This window comes from Anoplolepis gracilipes, chromosome 7 (assembly GCF_047496725.1).
Source record: "Anoplolepis gracilipes chromosome 7, ASM4749672v1, whole genome shotgun sequence".
In the NCBI taxonomy this organism is placed as follows: domain Eukaryota; kingdom Metazoa; phylum Arthropoda; class Insecta; order Hymenoptera; family Formicidae; genus Anoplolepis; species Anoplolepis gracilipes.
This window is the reverse complement of record NC_132976.1, coordinates 3,912,691-3,932,950: the sequence shown is the minus strand read 5'-3', so window position 1 is coordinate 3,932,950 and position 20,260 is coordinate 3,912,691. Positions and strand designations below refer to the sequence as shown.

Sequence of the window (20,260 nt, the reverse complement as noted above, 5' to 3'; positions counted from 1 at the left end):
TCTCACGAGCATGCGTGATAATCATATTATGATCATAGGATGGGGAAAACACGACGGTCAACAGTTCTTTGATATATCCGCGTTAGACTTCGATATAGACATGTCAAAATCTTCAAGTTACAGAGGTAATACAAGCCTATATCATGTATCTTTTCTATTTATAGTGCTTTTTCAATATATATATTTTTAAGTGATGTATTAGAAATTTTATATGTTGCACATACCGGTGAATTTTACATTTTCATCACTTTTTCTCAAAATTTCTTTTAATCTACATATAAATATGTAGTTACTACTTAAGTTAATATTTTTTAAAATAAAAGTTTTGTTTAAAGATTTCGTGTGGGCAATTGAACCAAATCGTTCGAGTTTAGAATTGATCGGTTTATGGCCAAAAGCAGACGAAACCCTAAAGAGAAGATTCGATCCTGACATTCGCGCAGGTTTTTTTTTTATGATGATATTAATTTTTCTTGCTATTCCTCTCATACATGCTCTTACGCGAGTTTGGGGTGACATGGTATTAATGATAGACAATTTACGAGTTACATTACCTGTGTTGACAATTATATTAAAATTTGGTATCTTACGATGGAAGCAATCAGGTATGTCTAACAACAAATTGATTTAATGTGTCGTTACACGTTATGGATTTTAATTCTTTTTCAAATAATAGTTATTCTCCAGAATTTAATATATTATTTAGATTGAAGAGATAATATTATATTATAGTTATAATTACATAATATGAGAAAGACATTTTAAAAGTTTTATATTTATTATCGTAATATGTAAAATATATATATATATATATATATATATATATATATATATTTAATTTATTTGTTACTCTATAAATCAAAAAGAGAATCGACACGTTAAAATTTTAACGTGTCGATTCTCTTTTTGATTTATAGAGTAACAAATAAATTAAATATTAAATATTAATTATTATACTTATTACCAATATCTGTTCTATGTTTAAGTACTATTATCCATTATAAACATGATGAGAGATGATTGGACGACAGTGAAGTTAAATGCAGAAAGAGATGTAATGATGAAGCACGTGCGGACTATTCGATTTATTACATTTGGTGCACACATTGCGACGATACTCACTTTTATTATGCTCACAGTTATTTTTCCTTTATTCGGCCTATCATTTAGATGGCACACAAATCTGACGGATCGGAATAAACCGTTTCCGCTGCAGACATATTATTTCTATGACACAGATAAGAGTCCGCAGTTCGAGTTAACATATCTCACTCAAGTTATAAGCACGTTGGTGGCCACGATAACAAGTACTTCGGCAGATACTTTTCTTGCATTCATAATCTTACATATTTGCGGTCAATTAGAGAATTTCAGACACCGATTAGTCACTTTGGTCGCGGATAAAGAGTTCAACAATATTCTGAGATATCATATATTGACTCATATACGACTTATCAGGTGGGTTTTGTGAAATAAGAGAATATTATAAGTTTAATGAACTTATTAAAGAAATTATATGTTAAATGTATAATTACTATTGATTTTAATAATGTAACATAACTTTTAATGTGATTTATGTTTGAAGATATGCCAATAACATCGAAGATATGTTCACTTTAATAATGTTGGGAACAATAATATATTTTGGCATTATATTTTGTCTAGCTATATTTGTCTTACTTGTTGTAAGTTCTAGTGACATTGATTGTATTAAAAATGTTAAATATATATTTTAAATATGTTTATTATATGCGTTTTAAAATGTATTTTTAAAATATGCATATTTAAAATATACAGTTTATGTGCTGAATGCATTTTGTACGCTATATTATTATTATTTATTTTTTTCGTTTCTTAATTTTAATTAATTAATGAGATGTTATCTAGATAATTAATAATGAGAAGATAAATGCTACCAATTTCTCACGAGTATGCTACATGATACAAGCTATTATTATTTATTTTGTGCAAATGTTTTTGTATTGCTATGGTGGAGAGCTAATAATAGAACAAGTAAGTTAGACATGACTTTGGACATGTATATAAATTATATATTAATATAAATATATATAAATTATAAATTAATATAGACATTTATATTTGTAGTACTACTGAAGATTTATTATATGCATTACATATGATATTGAACCTTTTTTTGTTGTAAATGTAAAGCGCTTTGCTCACGTGTATTTTCTTTTGAGTACTGACAAAATTACTGCAGGAATGGATCTATTTGGTTGCACGTATTTGTTTTTAAAATTATATATTAATATTATGTAGTATACAGGGTGTTCGGTAATTACTGCACCACCTCTCTAGGGCAGATACAGCAGGTCAAACTGAACCTAAAAGTCCTCTACCATTTTGCGATTTTCGCAGTAATTATTAAACTATTAATTAAAAACGCTCAGCGTATGAGCGCGCACCTTATACAGGGTTTTCAGAGGTTGTCGAGGACACCAAGAAGATCATTTTTTGCAAATGAACCTAGGGTCGGAAACGTGTCGTGACAGCGCTGTTAACACAGAGTGTTCGAAAAAAGTCGGAAGAAAAACTGAATAACTTTGGAATGGCTGATCCAAAGTACATAATAAGTAGATAATGTTTTGAAAAGATTTTGAAGAAAATTACAAAAATATGCGATGAAAATTAGGTGATTTTATTTAAAAAATTCAAAGTGATCTCGACCTGACCTTAACGACGTTTCCGACCCTAGGTTCATTTGCAAAAAATGATCCTTTTGATGCCTTCGATAACCTCTGAAAGGATGTCGATTTAATTTCCGAACAGTCTGAATAGCACTCAGCATATGCTGAGCGTTTTTAATTAATATTTTAATAATTACTGCGAAAATCGCAAAATGGTAGAGGGCATTTATGTTCAGTTTGATTTGCTCTATCTGCCCTAGAAGGTTGGGGCGGTAATTACCGGACATCCTATATAATAAAAACTAAAACGGACATTTATCCGAACATTATAAATATTTAATATTACGTTTGTCTTATTTCTGAGAAAATCAAATCAGAAACACATTAAATAAAAATAGTACTTAATTTTCCGGATATTTAATTATTGCGCTCTGTTGAATGTGAATGACTAGTTACCTTGTCAAAATATTAAAAATGAATCAAAATTTGTCTTTCTCTTTTACGAGATTAATCTTATTTTACATATAGATTCGAATTTATACAGATGTTTATTTTGATCAATAACAAAAATCTATAAATAAAACTAAGCAGAGTTGTCTCTTTGTTTTTCTCGGTGATATCCTTCTTTCTGTATTTCATTACTTTATATTTAATTTAATAATTACATTAGATTAAATTATAATTATAATTAATGTTATTTTTTTCATAGTACAATAATTAAATAAATTAATTGTTTGCTCTCAATTTTTCCACACATGCATGTTAAGACAAAAATTATAAATATTATTATTTTATATATGTGCAAATTAAATTAAATTAAATCTTTATTAATGTTTATAAAAGTGGTCAATATTGAAATAATATAAATATGTATTATTACATGTTATTATATATTATTATATATTTAAATGAATTATATATTACTTTATGTTTCCTTGTTCAGTGTGAAGCAGTATACCGTGCTGTGTACGACCTTAAATGGTACAAATGGGAGATAAAACAAACGAGAAATCTTATTATATTACTAATACGAGTTCAGGAACCTTTTCGTATTACTGCAGGAAAGATTGTTCCACTAACAATGACCACTTTTTGCAGCGTAAGATTATTAATTACTTCTAGTTTAACTACATTTCATCTCACACTTTTTCTTTTTTCTATATATAACTATTTATTATATAAAATAAAATATAATTATATTTATAATTTAAATGGAAGACGGGAAAAGTTTATAATGTCTCTAATGGTACTTTTTCTGACTTCTATGACGCACATACACACACACACACGATGCTCAAAATCAGATCAGCAACCTCCTCGTGGTGTGCATCACGTAATGTCAATGCTGGTGGTAAAAAGCACAAAAATATATAGGTCACTTTGATACGTCATAAGTCCGCAAAAAAAAATCGTATCAATCTCAATTTTTTTTAATTTGCAAGAAAAAGTCTAAATTTTATAATGATTATCATGATACTTGTGAAAAGAATTTATTCCACTCCGTGGAGTGCGTCGAACTGTGCAAATTTTCCGAGACAAAACACGTCCTTACTTTTGAGAAGAAGGCGGGAGGAGGGAAGAAAAAATTCGAAATCTGACAAATGCTTCTTAAAGTAGAGACTTCAAGCTTCAAAATAAAAAAAAAAATCTTTTAGATAAGACAATTTTCCGCGGAGTTATGATTATTTGAAGTTGCGTGAAATTTCGATAAAAATTCTTGTTGCGCTAATTTTGTTGCTCAGTATATAACATAAAACTGTGACCAATATTATTTTCTAAAAAATTTCATGGTTTCATAAATAAATATTTAAATAAACATATATTATATTTATTTTCAGTTATTAAAAACATCGGCTGGTTATATATCATGTTTATTAGCAGTACAGAATTAAAACAATCAAGAGAATTGGTACTATACATAAATATTACATTACTTTAAAATAAGAATATGAAAAATAAATATTATATTTCTCTAGTTAAAAATACTAATAACAGTCAATATAATAATTATATTTGTTGTAAAAAATATAAATTTTTACGTTTTTACTTCAATGTTTGTTATTATTTTTTATTATTTATTATCTATTTATTTTTTTATTATTTTTTATAACAATTATCATTGTTATAAGAATAGCCTCAAGACTGTACATTTGCCTACCATGTTTCTCATACAGAAGAACAACCTCTTAATTTGAATTTTTCTGCGTCTACTATTGCACTTAATGTTATATAAAAAATGTGTCTTGCAATGAATATACGATAAATACGTGAAGCAAATGCGAAATTCTGTATTTTCTTTTGTACTTTCTTCTATCTTTTTTGCTGCAATTTCTCGCTACATAGAAATTTTTTCTACTACATAACATGCAATTACGTGCCACTATCTCTTCAAAGTTGGTGCACGTACATGAAACGTTCAAAAGTACGAAAAAAACTTTTAATGCAAGTTCGACGATATAGAGACACAATACACTTTCCTTCTTGTCAAAAACAGACTATTAACTAGTAGCTATTCTTTTCCTCATAAAGTTTTGTTACGAAACAGGCAATTGCAAACTATTGTAGTAGAAGCTACTGGAAGTAGCATTTTTAATATTTAATGCATGTTTCGTCGAAATAGGTAGAGTGTTATACTTGTCTCACGAGCATGCGTGATAATCATATTATGATCATAGGATGGGGAAAACACGACGGTCAACAGTTCTTCGATATATCCGCGTTAGACTTCGATATGGACATGTCAAAATGTTCAAGTTACAGAGGTAATACAAGCCTATATCATGTACCTTTTCTATTTATAGTGCTTTTTCAATATATATATTTTTAAGTGATGTATTAGAAATTTTATATGTTGCACATACAGGTGAATTTTATATTTTCATCACTTTTTCTCAAAATTTCTTTTAATCTACATATAAATATGTAGTTACTACTTAAGTTAATATTTTTTAAAATAAAAGTTTTGTTTAAAGATTTCGTGCGGGCAATTGAACCAAATCGTTCGAGTTTAGAATTGATCGGTTTATGGCCAAAAGCAGACGAAACCCTAAAGAGAAGATTCGATCCTGACATTCGCGCAGGTTTTTTTTTTATGATGATATTAATTTTTCTTGCTATTCCTCTCATACATGCTCTTACGCGAGTTTGGGGTGACATGGTATTAATGATAGACAATTTACGAGTTACATTACCTATGTTGACAATTATATTAAAATTTGGTATCTTACGATGGAAGCAATCAGGTATGCTAACAACAAATTGATTTGATGTGTCGTTACACGTTATGGATTTTATTTCTTTTTCAAATAATAGTTATTCTCCAGAATTTAATATATTATTTAGATTGAAGAAATAATATTATATTATAGTTATAATTACATAATATGAGAAAGACATTTTAGAAGTTTTATATTTATTATTGTAATATGTAAAATATATATATATATATGTCAAATTGTATTAAAATTTTAACGTGTCGATTCTTTTTTTGATTTATAAAGTAACAAATAAATTAAATATTAAATATTAATTATTATACTTATTACCAATATCTGTTCTATGTTTAAGTACTATTATCTATTATAAACATGGTGAGAGATGATTGGACGACAGTGAAGTTAAATGCAGAAAGAGATGTAATGATGAAGCACGTGCGGACTGTTCGATTTATTACATTTGGTGCACACATTGCGACGATACTCACTTTTATTATGCTCACAGTTATTTTTCCTTTATTCGGCCTATCATTTAGATGGCACACAAATCTGACGGATCGGAATAAACCGTTTCCGCTGCAGACATATTATTTCTATGACACAGATAAGAGTCCGCAGTTCGAGTTAACATATCTCACTCAAGTTATAAGCATGTTGGTGGCCACGATAACAAGTACTTCGGCAGATACTTTTCTTGCATTTATAATCTTACATATTTGCGGTCAATTAGAGAATTTCAGACACCGATTAGTCACTTTGGTCGCGGGTAAAGAGTTCAACAATATTCTGAGATATCATATATTGACTCATATACGACTTATCAGGTGGGTTTTGTGAAATAATAGAATATTATAAGTTTAATGAACTTATTAAAGAAATTATATGTTAAATGTATAATTACTATTGATTTTAATAATGTAACATAACTTTTAATGTGATTTATGTTTGAAGATATGCCAATAACATCGAAGATATGTTCACTTTAATAATGTTGGGAACAATAATATATTTTGGCATTATATTTTGTCTAGCTATATTTGTCTTACTTGTTGTAAGTTCTAGTAACATTGATTATATTAAAAATGTTAAATATATATTTTAAATATGTTTATTATATGCGTTTTAAAATGTATTTAAAATATGCATATTTAAAATATACATTTTATGTGCTGAATGCATTTTGTGCGCTATATTATTATTTATTTTTTTTGTTTCTTAATTTTAATTAATTAATGAGATGTTATCTAGATGATTAATAATGAGAAGATAAATGCTACCAATTTCTCACGAGTATGCTACATGATAGTAGCTAATATTTTTTTTTTTCTGCAAATGTTTTTGTATTGTTATGGTGGAGAGCTAATAATAGAACAAGTAAGTTATGACTTTAGACATGTATATAAATTATATATTAATATAAATATACATAAATTATAAATTAATATAGACATTTATATTTGTAGTACTACTGAAGATTTATTATATGCATTGCATATGATATTGAATCTTTTTTGTTGTAAATATAAAGCGCCTTGCTCACATGTATTTTCTTTTTAGTACTAACAAAATTACTGCAGAAATGGAATTACTTGGTCGTATGACGTATTTGTTTTTAAAATCATATATTAGTAGTATGTAGTATACAGGGTGTCCGGTAATTACCGCCCCACCTCTCTAGGGCAAATACATCAGGTCAAATTGAATATAAAAGTCCTCCACTATGTTGCGATTTGCGCAATAATTATTAAACTATTAATTAAAAAGCTCAGCGTATGAGTGCGCACCGTTTACAGGGTGTTCGGAAATTAAACCGACAAACTTGCAGCGGTTGTCGGGGGCACCAAAAAGATCATTTTTCGCAAATAAACTTAGGGTCGGAAACGTGACAGCGCTGTTATGGCACACATAGTGTTCAAAAAAGGTTGGAAGAAAAACTGAATAACTTTGAAACGGCTGATCCAAAGTAGATAATAATGTTTTGAAAAGGTTTCTAGAAGAGCTACAAAAATATGCGATGAAAACTATGCAATTTTATTTAAAAAATTCAAGGTGATCTGGACCTGACCTTAACGACGTTTCTGACCCTAGGTTCATTTGCAAAAAATGATTTTTTTGTTGCCTCTAACAACCTCTGAAAGCTTGTCGGTTTAATTTCCGAACACTATGTATAGCATTCAGCATATGCTGAGCGTTTTTAATTAATATTTTAATATTTATTGCGAAAATTGCAAAATGGTAGAGGACTTTTATGTTCAGTTTGACTTGCTGTATCAGCCCTAGAGAAGTGGGGCGATTATTACCGGACACTTTGTACGTATACATATATAATATCGTTTGCTCAGCGTTTTTAATTAATAGTTTAATAAATATCGCGCAAATTGGTACAGGATTTTTATGTTTAGTTTGACCTGCTCTATCTGCCCTAGAGGGGTAGAGCGGTAATTACCAGACACCCTGTATAATAAAAACTAAAACGGACATTTATCCGAACATTATAAATATTTAATATTACGTTTGTCTTATTTCTGAGAAAATCAAATCAGAAACACATTAAATAAAAATAGTATTTAATTATTCCGGATGTTTAATTATTGCTCTCTGTTGAATGTGAATGACTAGTTACCTTGTCAAAATATTAAAAATGAATCAAAACTTGTTTTTCTGTTTTTCGAGATTAATCTTATCTTACATATAGATTTGGATTTATTCAGATGTTTATTTTGATCAATAACAGAAATCTATAAATAAACTAAGCAGAGTTGTCTCTTTCTTTTTTTCGGTGCAATCCTTCTTTCTGTTTTTTAATAATTACATTAGATTTTTATTATAATTATAATTAATTATGTTACTTTTTTCATAGTAAAATAATTAAGTAAATGAATTGTTTGCTCTCAATTTTTCCACACATGCATGTAAAGACAAAAATTGTAAATATTATTATTTTATATATGTACAAATTAAATTTAATTTAATCTTCATTAATATTTATAAAAGTGGCCAATATTGAAATAATATGAATATGTATTATTACATGTTATTATATATTATATATTATATATTATTATGTATTTAAATGAATTATATATTACTTTATGTTTCCTTGTTCAGTGTGAAGCAGTATATTATGCTGTGTACGACCTTAAATGGTACAAATGGGAGATAAAACAAACGAGAAATCTTATTATATTACTGATACGAGTTCAGGAACCTTTTCGTATTACTGCAGGAAAGATTGTTCCACTAACAATGACCACCTTTTGCAGCGTAAGATTATTAATTACTTCTAGTTTAACTACATTTCATCTCACACTTTTTCTTTTTTCTATAACTCTTCATTATATAAAATAAAATATAATTATATTTATCATTTAAATAGAAGGAGGGAAAATTTTATGATGTCTAATGGTACTTTTCCTGACTTTTATTACTTTCTCTCTACAATTTAATAAATATACAAATATCTAAAATATCTTAAACCTTTAAAATAATAAAATATAAATAAGCTTGTTCTGCAAAATGTTTTTCGAACATAACTTTCAATTTTGCATTAAATATGGTTCGAAAAATATCATTGAATTTTAAAACTTTAAAAAATTTCAACTTTTATTTTAAAACTTTACAAATTACAGATATTAAAAATATTATAAATATAACATAAAACTGTGATTAATATTATTTTCTAAAAAATTTCGTGATTTCATAAATAAATCTTTAAATAAACATATATTATATTTATTTTCAGTTATTAAAAACATCGGCTGGTTATATATCATGTTTGTTAGCAATACAGAATTAAAGGAATCAAGCTGATACTATACGAGGTCTGTCTATAAAGTAACGGGACTAGCTCAAAAAAAGATATGTATTTACAATTTATGGCAAATTTATTGTTTGTCTTCTTCGATGTATTCCCTATTGGCATTTACACGTCGATCCATTCTTATTTTCCACTGATCGAAGGCGTGTTGCAGTTCATTTTCTGATAATTGTTTTAATAGCTGTGACGTTTTCTTCTTTACGGCAAAACCAGCACGGGGAACCAGCATTATTACAAAGAAGTTTCAATTAAGCTGAGAGAAAGAGTTAGAAAAAAACGCCCAGAACTCTGGCAAAATGGTTTCATTCTATATCAAGGCAATGCTCCTTCGCACACAGCTCTCTTCGTGAAGCAGTTCTTGGTTAAAAAACGGATCGCAATACTGGAACATCCTTCATATTCTCCTGATTTAGCACCCTGTGACTTTTTCCTTTTCCCAAAAATAAAATCTGTGCTAAAAGGAACTCGTTTTGTGTCATTGAAAGCTGTTAAGAAGAAAACGTTACAGCTATTAAAACAGTTATCAGAAAATGAACTGCAACACGCCTTCGACCAGTGGAAAATAAGAATGGGTCGATGTATAAGTGCCAATGAGGAATATATCGAAGGAGACAAACAATAAATTTGCCATAAATTGTAAATACATATCCTTTTTTGAGCCAGTCCCGTTACTTTATAGACAGACCTTGTATGTCTATATGTAATGAATATTATGTTAACTTAAGATAAGAATATGAAACTTAAATATTATTTCTCTAGTAAAAAGTATTAGTAATTAATATAATTATAATCATTATAAAAAAATGCAATTTTACATTTCTAATGTTTGCTATTTTATGTAAATTGTTATTCGTTTTGGAAGATTACAATTATTATTGTTATAAAAATAGCTTGATCAAGACTGTACGTTTACACACTTTGTTTCTCTTCTGTATAGAAGAACTCTTAATTTGAAATTTTCTACGTCTACTATTGCACTTAATGTTACATCAACGTCACATGTGTTTTTGCAACAAATATGCAATAAATATGTTAAGTAAATGCAAATTTCTATATTTTTTTTATTGAATTCTCTTCTTCCTTTCTTGCAGTAATTTTTTACTACACAGATAATTTTTTTCTACTACCTAATATGCAATTACTTGCCACCATTTTTCTCAAAATTAACGCACGTATATGAAATGTTCAAAAGTAAAAACTTTTAATGCAAGTTCGACGATAGAAAAAATACGCTTTTCTTCTTGTCAAAAGCAGACGTTTGTAATTATTCTTATACTTCTAAAATTTTGTTACGAAACTGTAAGTCACTGGGCGTAGCATTTTTAATATTTAATTAATCCTTTAACGCAACAGTCAGGTTGTTGTACGTAGGAGCATGCGTGATAATCATTTAATGAGTGGGAAAAATACGATGATCAACACGTTTCTCGATATATCCACGTTAGACTTCGATATAGACATGTCAAAATCTTCAGGTTACAGAGGTAAATAAGTCTATAGTCTATATCATTTATAGTGTTTTATCAATCTACTTTTAAGTTAGTGATGTACAATATTAGAAAATGATATGTTAATTTATTATTATATGTTATTACATGTTATTTTATTTACACATATATATTGCATTTTCATCACTTTGTCAAAATTTCATGATCTACATATGTATTTACTCATTTTTTATATAAAAATTTTGCTTAAAGATTTCTTGTGGGCTTTGTTTGAATTAACCGTTTGAATTTTTGGAATTGATCGGCTTATGACCAAAAGCAGATGAAACCCTGAAAAGAAGACTCGATCCTGACATTCGCAGGTTTTTTTTTATGATGATATTATTTTTTCTTGCTATTTGTCTCATACATGCTATTACGTGAGTTTGGGGTGACATGGTATTAATGATAGACAATTTACAAGTTACATTACTGTGTTGGCACTTGTATTAAAATTTAGTATCATACGATGGAAGCAATCAGGTATGTCTAAATCGATTTGATGTGTCGTTACACGGTTTATTTTTTTTTTTAATAATAGTTATTCTCCAGAATTTAATATATTATTTAGATTAAAGAGATAATATTATATTATAGTCATAATTACATAATATGAGAAAGACATTTTAAAAGTTTTATATTTATTATCGTAATATGTAAAATATATATATATATATATATATATATATATATATATATATTTGTCAAATTGTATTAATATTTTAACGTGTCGATTGTCTTTTTGATTTATAGAGTAACAAATAAAATAAATATATTAATTATTTTACTTATTACCAATATCTGTTCTATGTTTAAGTACTATTATCCATTATAAACATGATGAGAGAAGATTGGATGACAGTGAAGTTAAATACAGAAAGAGATGTAATGATGAAGCACATGCAAACTATTCGATTTATTATATTTGGTGCACACATTGCGACGATACTCACGATTATTGTGCTCACGGTTATTTTTCCTTTATTCGGCCTATCAATTAGATGGCACACAAATCTCACTGATCGGAATAAATCGTTTCCACTGCAGACATATTATTTCTATGACACAGATAAGAGTCTGAAGTTCGAGTTAAGTTATAGGCACGTTGGTGACCATGATAACAAGTACTTCGGTAGATACTTTTCTTGCATTTATAATCTTTCATATTTGCGGTCAATTAGAGAATTTCAGACACCGATTAGTCACTTTGGTCGCGGGTAAAGAGTTTAACAATATTCTGAGATATCATATATTGACTCATTTACGACTTATCAGATGGGTTTTGTGAAATAATAGAATATTATAAGTTTAATGAACCTATTGAAGAAATTATATGTTAAGTGTATAATTATTATTGATTTTAATATAATGTAACATAACTTTTAATGTGATTTATGTTTGAAGGTATGCCAATAACATCGAAGATATGTTCACTTTAATAATGTTAGGAACAATAATATATTTTGGCATTGTATTTTGTCTAGCTATATTTGTGTTATCTGTTGTAAGTTCTAGTAACATTAATTATGAAATATTTATTAAAAATGTTAAATATATTTTAAATTTGTTTATTATATGTGTTTTAAAATGTACCGTATGTTCAAAATATACAGTTTGTGTGCCGAATGCATTTTGTGCACTACATTATTATTATTTATTTTTCTCGCTTCTTAATTTGTATTAATTAGCGAGATGTTATTTAGATGATTGATAATGAGAATATGAATGCCGCCGATTTCTCACGAATAGCCTACATGATCGAAGCTATTATTGTTCATTTTGTGCAAATGTTTTTGTATTGTTATGCTGGAGAGTTAGTGAAAGAACAAGTAAGTTATGACTTTATACATATATAAATTATTGTACAATTATACAATTATATTTGTAGTCTATTGAAGTTTTATTATATGGATTGTATATAATAAGTTTATTTACCATGTTTTTTTTAATAAAAAAACTTTGATAAGTTTTTTATTATTCGGGGTAATGACCGTGTTAACATATACTGAAATTATTAAAATTGGGAAATGCTTCGGTAAGCTAAATAACTACCAAAACTTTTTTATATTATAATTTTTTTTTCGTTGTTTAAGTATAATTATATCGCTCTAGTAGCACTATTGAATATTATTGAAATTTATCATTTTATTTTCTTACATATGATTTAATATATATTGTTAGACTCAAAGATAAGTGGCCGCTTATCTTGCAGCCGTAACGCGATGCTTTTAAAACAAAGTGCAACCTGTCATCAACGGAGTCGATGGATTTATGTACAATTTTTGTTCGTCACTTTATTTAGTGTTTTGTTATTGGTTTTGTCTATTGGTTTCAAATTTAGTTTAATAAAAAAGAAATCCTTGAACAGACAGCTGTAACGAATATATTGTTATTAATAAAAAAAATTGCGATGACTGAAAGTTTTTATTATAAATATTTATTGTTTATTTATTTTATTATTAGAACTATGGAATAAGGCTAATAATTTTTGTTGTAGAAAATAGATAATAATTGTTATCAATTATTATAAGATACTTAAGATTGTTTCAATTTTAACAATAGTATAAGAAATAAACTATTTTAATAAAAAATATAATTGTAATAATATAATTAATTTCATTAAAGTATTTTTATCATATAACATCAAACCTGCATCAATAAACGTCTACAACGCGTTATGGTATTTGTTTATTGCCAGAATGCGTTCTGGTCGAATATTAAGAGAACCGCAACACGAATTTCACTTTGAGACCTTTTCGAATTTGCCAAAACGCGTTTTGACCGTTTTTGGAAGTGTCAAGTCACAAATTTCCCGTTGTGACTGAATCTGAGAAGTCAGAACGCGTTGAGGTCGGTTTTTTCGCTCAGTGAGCGTTTTCGATCTTTGAGCCTAACATATATATATATATATATATATATACATATACATATTTTATATAGTCATATATTTTTGTAAATATTAAAATATTAAAGTTAATTAATTTAAAGTTAAAATAAATAAAATAAAACTGAAACATTTTTTATCCATTTCTTGTAAAGATATAAAGTTTAGTTCTATTTAAAAACAGATTTGTATTAGATGACTGAAACGTATTATCAATTTTAATATCTAAATTGTATAATGTTGAAGAAAAGAATAAAACGATGAAAGATATTTAGGGGGGAAAATCACAAGAGAGTATTAAAAACTGTAAATATTAAGATAGAATTTAATGAATCGATGTGTATAGCTACGTGTTAGTAAATAATGGAACTTTAGCGTTTTTAGAATGATACAATAATGAAATAAATTATGTCTGATAAAAGATTTCTCGAGTAATTTTTGTGCTGAGATACTCAAATTATAATTTTTTTGTATAAGATTAATAGCCTCTAACCGCGGATTTTTATGAAATTTATGAGATACATACAAATAGATACTTGATAGATAGGAACTTGTGAGACCAAACACTTTGTGCAGAAATGCTCCTTGTAAGGAGAAATTTTAAAAATTTATTTATTTTATTTTAAATAAAGAAAATTTGAAATTTTTAATTTCTCAATTTTTTTCCATATACGTATATAGAGCCAAAAATTTGGAATATTATTATTTTGTGTACGTGTGTATCAATTAAATCTTATGTAACTTATTTAGTTTATTAACTTTTGTTAATATTTATAAATGGTCGATATTGTAATAGTATGAATATATATTATTATATATTATTATATGTTTTTATATTTGTTCAGTGTGAAGCAGTATATCGTGCTGTGTACGAACTTAAGTGGTACAAATGGGAGTTAAAACAAACGAAAAATTTTATTCTAATCCTGATACGAATTCAGGAACCTTTTTATATTACTGCAGGAAAGATTGTTCCCTAACGATGACTACTTTTTGCAGCGTAAGATTAATATTTTTTTAGTTTAATTATATTCTATCCTACACTTTTCGTTTTTCTGTATATATCTATAAAATAAGATGTAGTTAATAATTATATAATTATATGATTATATTTATAATTATCATTTAAATGAAAGAAGGACAAATTTTAGGTAATGATATTTTCTTTGGCTTTCTCACAAATATTAAAATAAAAAGGTCTTTTCCAAAATGTATTCACATTATAACTTTTAATTTTAAATTAAATCTTTTTAAATCTTTTAAAAAATATCATTTAATATTATAAAACTTTAAAAAAAAAACTAGATATTGAAAATGTAATTACAAATATAACGTAAAACTATGATCAATATTATTTATAAAAAAATTTTATTTTACAATTTTGTAAAGAAATTTTCAACTAAATTATATTTATTTTCAGTTATTATAAAAACATCGGCTGGTTATATATCGTTTTTATTAGCAATACAAAATTGAAGGAATTAAGCTGATTCTATATATGAATATTACATTAATCCAAGATAAGAATATAAATAACAAATATCATTTTTCCAGTTAAAAATATTAATAAAAATATAATCACCTCGATATTTTTCTTATCTATGTCTCTTTAGGGGCGTAAACGGGTTTTTATTAAAATTCTTAAATATGAGAATTAATAAACATTAGTCTTGGTAAATACATGAAGTAAAAACATTCGTGTCCAGTTCACCAATCAGTTTTGCAGAAAAATTTAATTTCTGCAAAATCGACGTGCAATCCGAGTTTGGCTCTTAATCGCTCTCTTTTCAAACTAGTTGTTTGTAAACATTAAAAGAGCTTTATTAATTTCAATAATTTGTTAAAAATATAATGTTTATATTCGTTATCAATGGTTATATTCGTAATAAAGAAAATACTATGAAAAAATTACTATATGAATATTTACGTTAATTTAAGATAATAATACAATTATCATTGTTATAAGAATAACCGTCAAGATTATATATTTGCTTACATACATTTCTCTCGTCCAGGAGGAGAAGAAGCTCTTACTTTGAAATTTACTGCGTTTACTATTGCACTTAATGTTACATCAATGAATGTGTTGTTGCAAAAAATATGTGAGGCGAAACTCTATACTTTTTTATTGTAGCTTTTCTTTCCTTTTTACCACAATTTTTTGCTACACAGAAATTTTTTTCTACTACTTAACGTGCAATTACTACCGCCACTATCTCTTTAGAGTTAACGCATTTATGTACAGGAAACGTTCAAAAGTATAAAAAAAATTTTTAATACAAGTTCGACTATACACTAGGGATATATTGTAGGTACTTTCCACTTTGTCAAAAACAGACATTTGTAACTATTTTTATGCTCAAAGTTTTGTTACGAAACAGACAACTGTAAGCCACTGGAAGTAGCATCTTTAATATTTAATGCATCTTGCAACGTCGCAGCCAGGTTGTTGTGCTCGCCTGATGAGCATGCGTGAGTCTTATATTATAGGAAGAGCACAACGGTAACATCTCTAAAATATATCTACATTATTAGCTTTCGATATGGACGCACCGGAATCTTTAGGTTACAGAGGTACAGAGTCTGTTATATTTTTACATTTATAGTTTACGTTAAATTTCCAATATACATTTCAAGTTATTGTTGTATTAGAAATTTAAATTTTATACGCACATACATTTTATTTTCATTACTTTTTGTCAAAATTTCACGATCTTTACATTTAATTTGTAATTATTGCTCATGCTTTTTAAATGAAAATTTTGTTTGAAGATTATATATGGGCAATTGAACTAAATCGATGGAGCTTAGAATTGATCGGCTTATGGCCTAAAGCTGATGGAATCACTAAAAAAAGTTTCGGCTCTATCATTCGTACGGGTTTCATTTTCATTATGATAACCTTTGTTCTTGATATTCCTCTTGTACATGCGCTTGTGCGAGTTTGGGGTGACATGACACTAATGATAGACAATTTACGAGTTACATTGCCTATGCTGATGGTTTTACTAAAATTTAGTATCATGCAATGGAAGCAATCAGGTATATGTCTGGATCGATTTAATGTAGAATACATAATTATGAATTTTATTTTTTGTCAAATTATATCACAGCACTTAATTTATTACTCATATTAGAGATATTATATTAAAGTTAATTAAGTAATTAATTTTAATTAATTAAATAAATATTTTACAAAATTTAAAGTTTATGTTACTTATAATTTATTGTCACAATATAATTTATATATATATATATATATATATATATATATATATATATATATATAAAATTAAATTAAAATGTCGTGTGTATCGATTCTTTTTGATTTAAGGATTAACAATTAATAGTAAATTAAAAATATAAATTATTTATTTTACTTATTAGTAATATCGCTCTTTTTACATGTTTAAGTACTGTTATCCGTTTTAAATATGATCAGAGAAGATTGGATAACATTAAAGCTAGACTCAGAAAGAGATGTAATGGTGAAGCGTGTACGGATTGCTCGACTAATTATAACTTGTACGTACGTTCTGGTGGGACTCACAGTTGTTATAATAACTATATTTCCTTATTTTGGTTTATCAATCAGACGTTTGTCAAATATCACGGATCGGAACAAACCATTACCACTGCAGTCATATTATTTTTACAACACAGATAAAAGTCCGCATTTTGAGTTGACTTATTTTAGTCAAGTTACGGCAATGTTACTGGGAATAATAATATATATGTCGGCAGATACTTTTCTTATATTCGTAATCTTTCATATCTGCGGTCAAATAGAAAATTTCAGATGCCGATTAGTTAATTTCGTTCCAGACAAAGAGTTCAACAAAATTCTGAGTTACCACGTAGTGACTCATTTACGACTCGTCAGGTGTGAATTCTGATTATGACAGAGTACGTGTAGATAAAAAAGATATCTCAAGTTTAAAAAGTTTTTGAAAAAATTAACTTTCACACGAGTATTTTAATTTTTGTAGATTTAACTTTTATATATGTATATATGTATATATATATATATATATATATATATACATATATATTACATATTTATGCAAATAATCTTAAGCGGATTTTACACTATGTACTAATTGTACAATTTTCATGGATTTTAATATAATAGATTTTTAAATGTGTTTAAAGGTATGTTAATAACATCGAAGATATATTCACTTTAATGATGCTTGGATCAATAATATATTTTGGCATTATATTATGTTTAGCCGTATTTGTTTTGCTTGTTGTAAGTTCTAGTAACATAAATTATATTAAAAATATTAAATATATTATATATATATATATATATATATATATATATATATATATATATATTATATATATATTAATTTTTAAATACGCAATTTATGGAGTATGCATTGTGTGCATTAGTATGTTATTATTATTTACTTTTTTATAAATTTATATTAATTATTGATTTGTTTTATCTAGATGATTACTAATGAGAAGATAAATGCTACGAATTTTACTCGAATATACTACATGATAGTTGCTATCTTTGTTCTATTTATGCAAATGTTTTTTTATTGCTATGCTGGAGAGCTAATTACAGAAGAAGTAAGTTACAACTTTACACACATATAAATAAATATGATAGGTATACATTGTTTGTTTATCAGTTTTATTATATATATTACAGAATAAGTTTAGTATTATATGTGTAATATTATATATATTATGTAATAAGTTCAGTAAACATATTTTTATTTTTACTAATAAAAAAAAGGTTTTAAATTTTATTTAGCTAATGTTGGATATATGTCAGCGTTTGTAAAAGTGATCAATATTAACCTAATATAAATATTTATATATATATATTATTACAATTTTTTTGTTAAGAATAAAGCAGTATATCATGCTTTGTACGATCTTGAGTGGTACAAATGGAACTCAAAACAAGCGCGAAATCTTATTATATTAATGATACGAGTCCAGGAACCTCTTCATATCACTGCAGGAAGGATTGTTCCATTAACAATGACCACATTTTGCAACGTAAGATTGATAATTTCTAGTTTTCGAACTAGTCTAGAACTACACATTCTATCTTAATCTCTCTTTCCTATATCTATATATTAAAATATAATTATTAATCATATTTATATCTAGATGGAAAAGGTGGATGCAATAATATATCTTTTTCTGACAAATATTAAAATTAAAAGTTTTTGTTAAAATCTGTTAACATTGTAACATTTAATTTTAAATTAATTCTGTCAAAAAAGGACAATTTAATTATATTTTAGGCAAATGTTGAAAATATAACATAATATTGAGGTTGATATTATTGTTTATAAAATTTTATTTTGTTTTTTTATTTAAAAAATTTTAAATAAAAAGATATATTTACTTTCAGTTATTAAAAACATCGGCTGGTTACGTTTCGTTTTTAATGGCTATACAAGATTAAAGGAATCATGTTGGTTGTTGGTACTACATATAAATGTTACGTTATTTAAATAAGAATATAAACAATAAACAGATTTCCTTAGTTAGTTAAAAATACTAATAAAAATCAATAATTACATTTGTTATAAAAAAAAATAATATTTTATATTATTAAACTCAATGTTTGCCATTTTTTGTGTTATTCTTGTTTGAAGATTAAAAAATCATTATTTATAAGAATAGTTTTATTAAGACTATATATATACATCATGTTTTATTCGTACAGAAGAAAAACTTCTTAATTCATGTTTGTACACTACTTATAATTAATGAACATCAATAAATGCGTTTTTGCAACAAATATGCGAAAATATAAACTAAATGGTATTCTATGCTTTCAATATCGTACAGCCTTTTTGTTTTAATTATTAAAGTATTAAAAAAACATTTAATGTAAGTTAAACGATATATCGCGACACAATATACTTATTAAAAATAAGCGTTGTATTCTTAATATGCTTGTAAAGTTTTGTTATGAAACAGGCAACTGTAAACGAATTGGAAGTATTTTTAACGTTTAATATATTCTTTAATGAAGCAACTAACAAGGAAATCCTACGAATTCGAAAATTCTGATTTTGATTAAACTTTGCAAGCATATACGTAAGGTGAGGAAAGTGAGAAAGGTGTGGAGGAGAGGGGAAGGTAAATAAATGAATCTAGAAGTTTTCAGTTGTGGCTAAAAATGATTCTAAGAGATGAAACTTCTCATATTAAGAACGGCTTTTTGTTGT

General features: G+C 26.7%; 3 protein-coding genes and 1 pseudogene across 5 annotated transcripts; all 4 read left to right on the top strand.

The window, feature by feature from the left end:
* The first annotated feature begins 40 nt into the window (after positions 1-40).
* LOC140667800 (odorant receptor 13a-like) lies at positions 41-4,540 on the top strand. Its single transcript, XM_072896062.1, has 7 exons — positions 41-125; positions 336-605; positions 987-1,458; positions 1,586-1,685; positions 1,888-2,013; positions 3,592-3,747; positions 4,487-4,540. The coding sequence occupies exons 1-7, from the start codon at positions 101-103 to the stop codon at positions 4,538-4,540; spliced, it is 1,203 nt and encodes a 400-aa protein (XP_072752163.1). The 5' UTR covers positions 41-100.
* An 817-nt stretch (positions 4,541-5,357) lies between these two features.
* On the top strand, positions 5,358-9,714 carry LOC140667798 (odorant receptor 13a-like). The gene is made up of 7 exons (XM_072896060.1): positions 5,358-5,410; positions 5,621-5,890; positions 6,216-6,687; positions 6,815-6,914; positions 7,112-7,237; positions 8,972-9,127; positions 9,606-9,714. Exons 1-7 carry the CDS (start codon positions 5,380-5,382, stop codon positions 9,657-9,659), a joined length of 1,209 nt encoding a protein of 402 aa, XP_072752161.1. The 5' UTR covers positions 5,358-5,379; the 3' UTR covers positions 9,660-9,714.
* A 1,153-nt stretch (positions 9,715-10,867) lies between these two features.
* Positions 10,868-19,504, top strand: LOC140667793 (odorant receptor 10-like). 3 transcript variants are annotated; one of them, XM_072896055.1, is made up of 8 exons: positions 10,868-11,164; positions 16,824-17,093; positions 17,466-17,576; positions 17,715-17,934; positions 18,204-18,303; positions 18,510-18,635; positions 18,918-19,073; positions 19,435-19,504. In XM_072896055.1, the coding sequence occupies exons 1-8, from the start codon at positions 11,056-11,058 to the stop codon at positions 19,486-19,488; spliced, it is 1,146 nt and encodes a 381-aa protein (XP_072752156.1). In that variant the 5' UTR covers positions 10,868-11,055; the 3' UTR covers positions 19,489-19,504. The 3 variants fall into 3 exon arrangements, with proteins under 3 accessions (XP_072752156.1, XP_072752154.1, XP_072752155.1); XM_072896053.1 differs by having other exon boundaries at positions 17,466-17,934; XM_072896054.1 differs by lacking the exon at positions 10,868-11,164 and adding an exon at positions 16,542-16,625 and having other exon boundaries at positions 17,466-17,934.
* Positions 11,489-15,527, top strand: LOC140667803 (odorant receptor 13a-like; annotated as a pseudogene).
* Positions 19,505-20,260: the final 756 nt, after the last annotated feature.

What these genes read in the sequence shown, in the direction of transcription:
- LOC140667798 (XM_072896060.1), top strand. Translation starts at nt 5,380, where the DNA reads ATGGACATGTCAAAATGTTCAAGTTACAGAG. An exon ending in AAAATGTTCAAGTTACAGAG is followed by an intron (nt 5,411 to 5,620) that starts GTAATACAAGCC and finishes TTTTGTTTAAAG; the next exon opens with ATTTCGTGCGGGCAATTGAA. An exon ending in ACTCATATACGACTTATCAG is followed by an intron (nt 6,688 to 6,814) that starts GTGGGTTTTGTG and finishes TTATGTTTGAAG; the next exon opens with ATATGCCAATAACATCGAAG.
- LOC140667793 (XM_072896053.1), top strand. Translation starts at nt 11,056, where the DNA reads ATGCGTGATAATCATTTAATGAGTGGGAAAAATACGATGATCAACACG. An exon ending in AAAATCTTCAGGTTACAGAG is followed by an intron (nt 11,165 to 16,823) that starts GTAAATAAGTCT and finishes TTTTGTTTGAAG; the next exon opens with ATTATATATGGGCAATTGAA. An exon ending in GAGAGCTAATTACAGAAGAA is followed by an intron (nt 18,636 to 18,917) that starts GTAAGTTACAAC and finishes TTTTTTGTTAAG; the next exon opens with AATAAAGCAGTATATCATGC.
- LOC140667800 (XM_072896062.1), top strand. Translation starts at nt 101, where the DNA reads ATGTCAAAATCTTCAAGTTACAGAG. An exon ending in CTATATTTGTCTTACTTGTT is followed by an intron (nt 1,686 to 1,887) that starts GTAAGTTCTAGT and finishes GATGTTATCTAG; the next exon opens with ATAATTAATAATGAGAAGAT. An exon ending in CAATGACCACTTTTTGCAGC is followed by an intron (nt 3,748 to 4,486) that starts GTAAGATTATTA and finishes ATTTATTTTCAG; the next exon opens with TTATTAAAAACATCGGCTGG.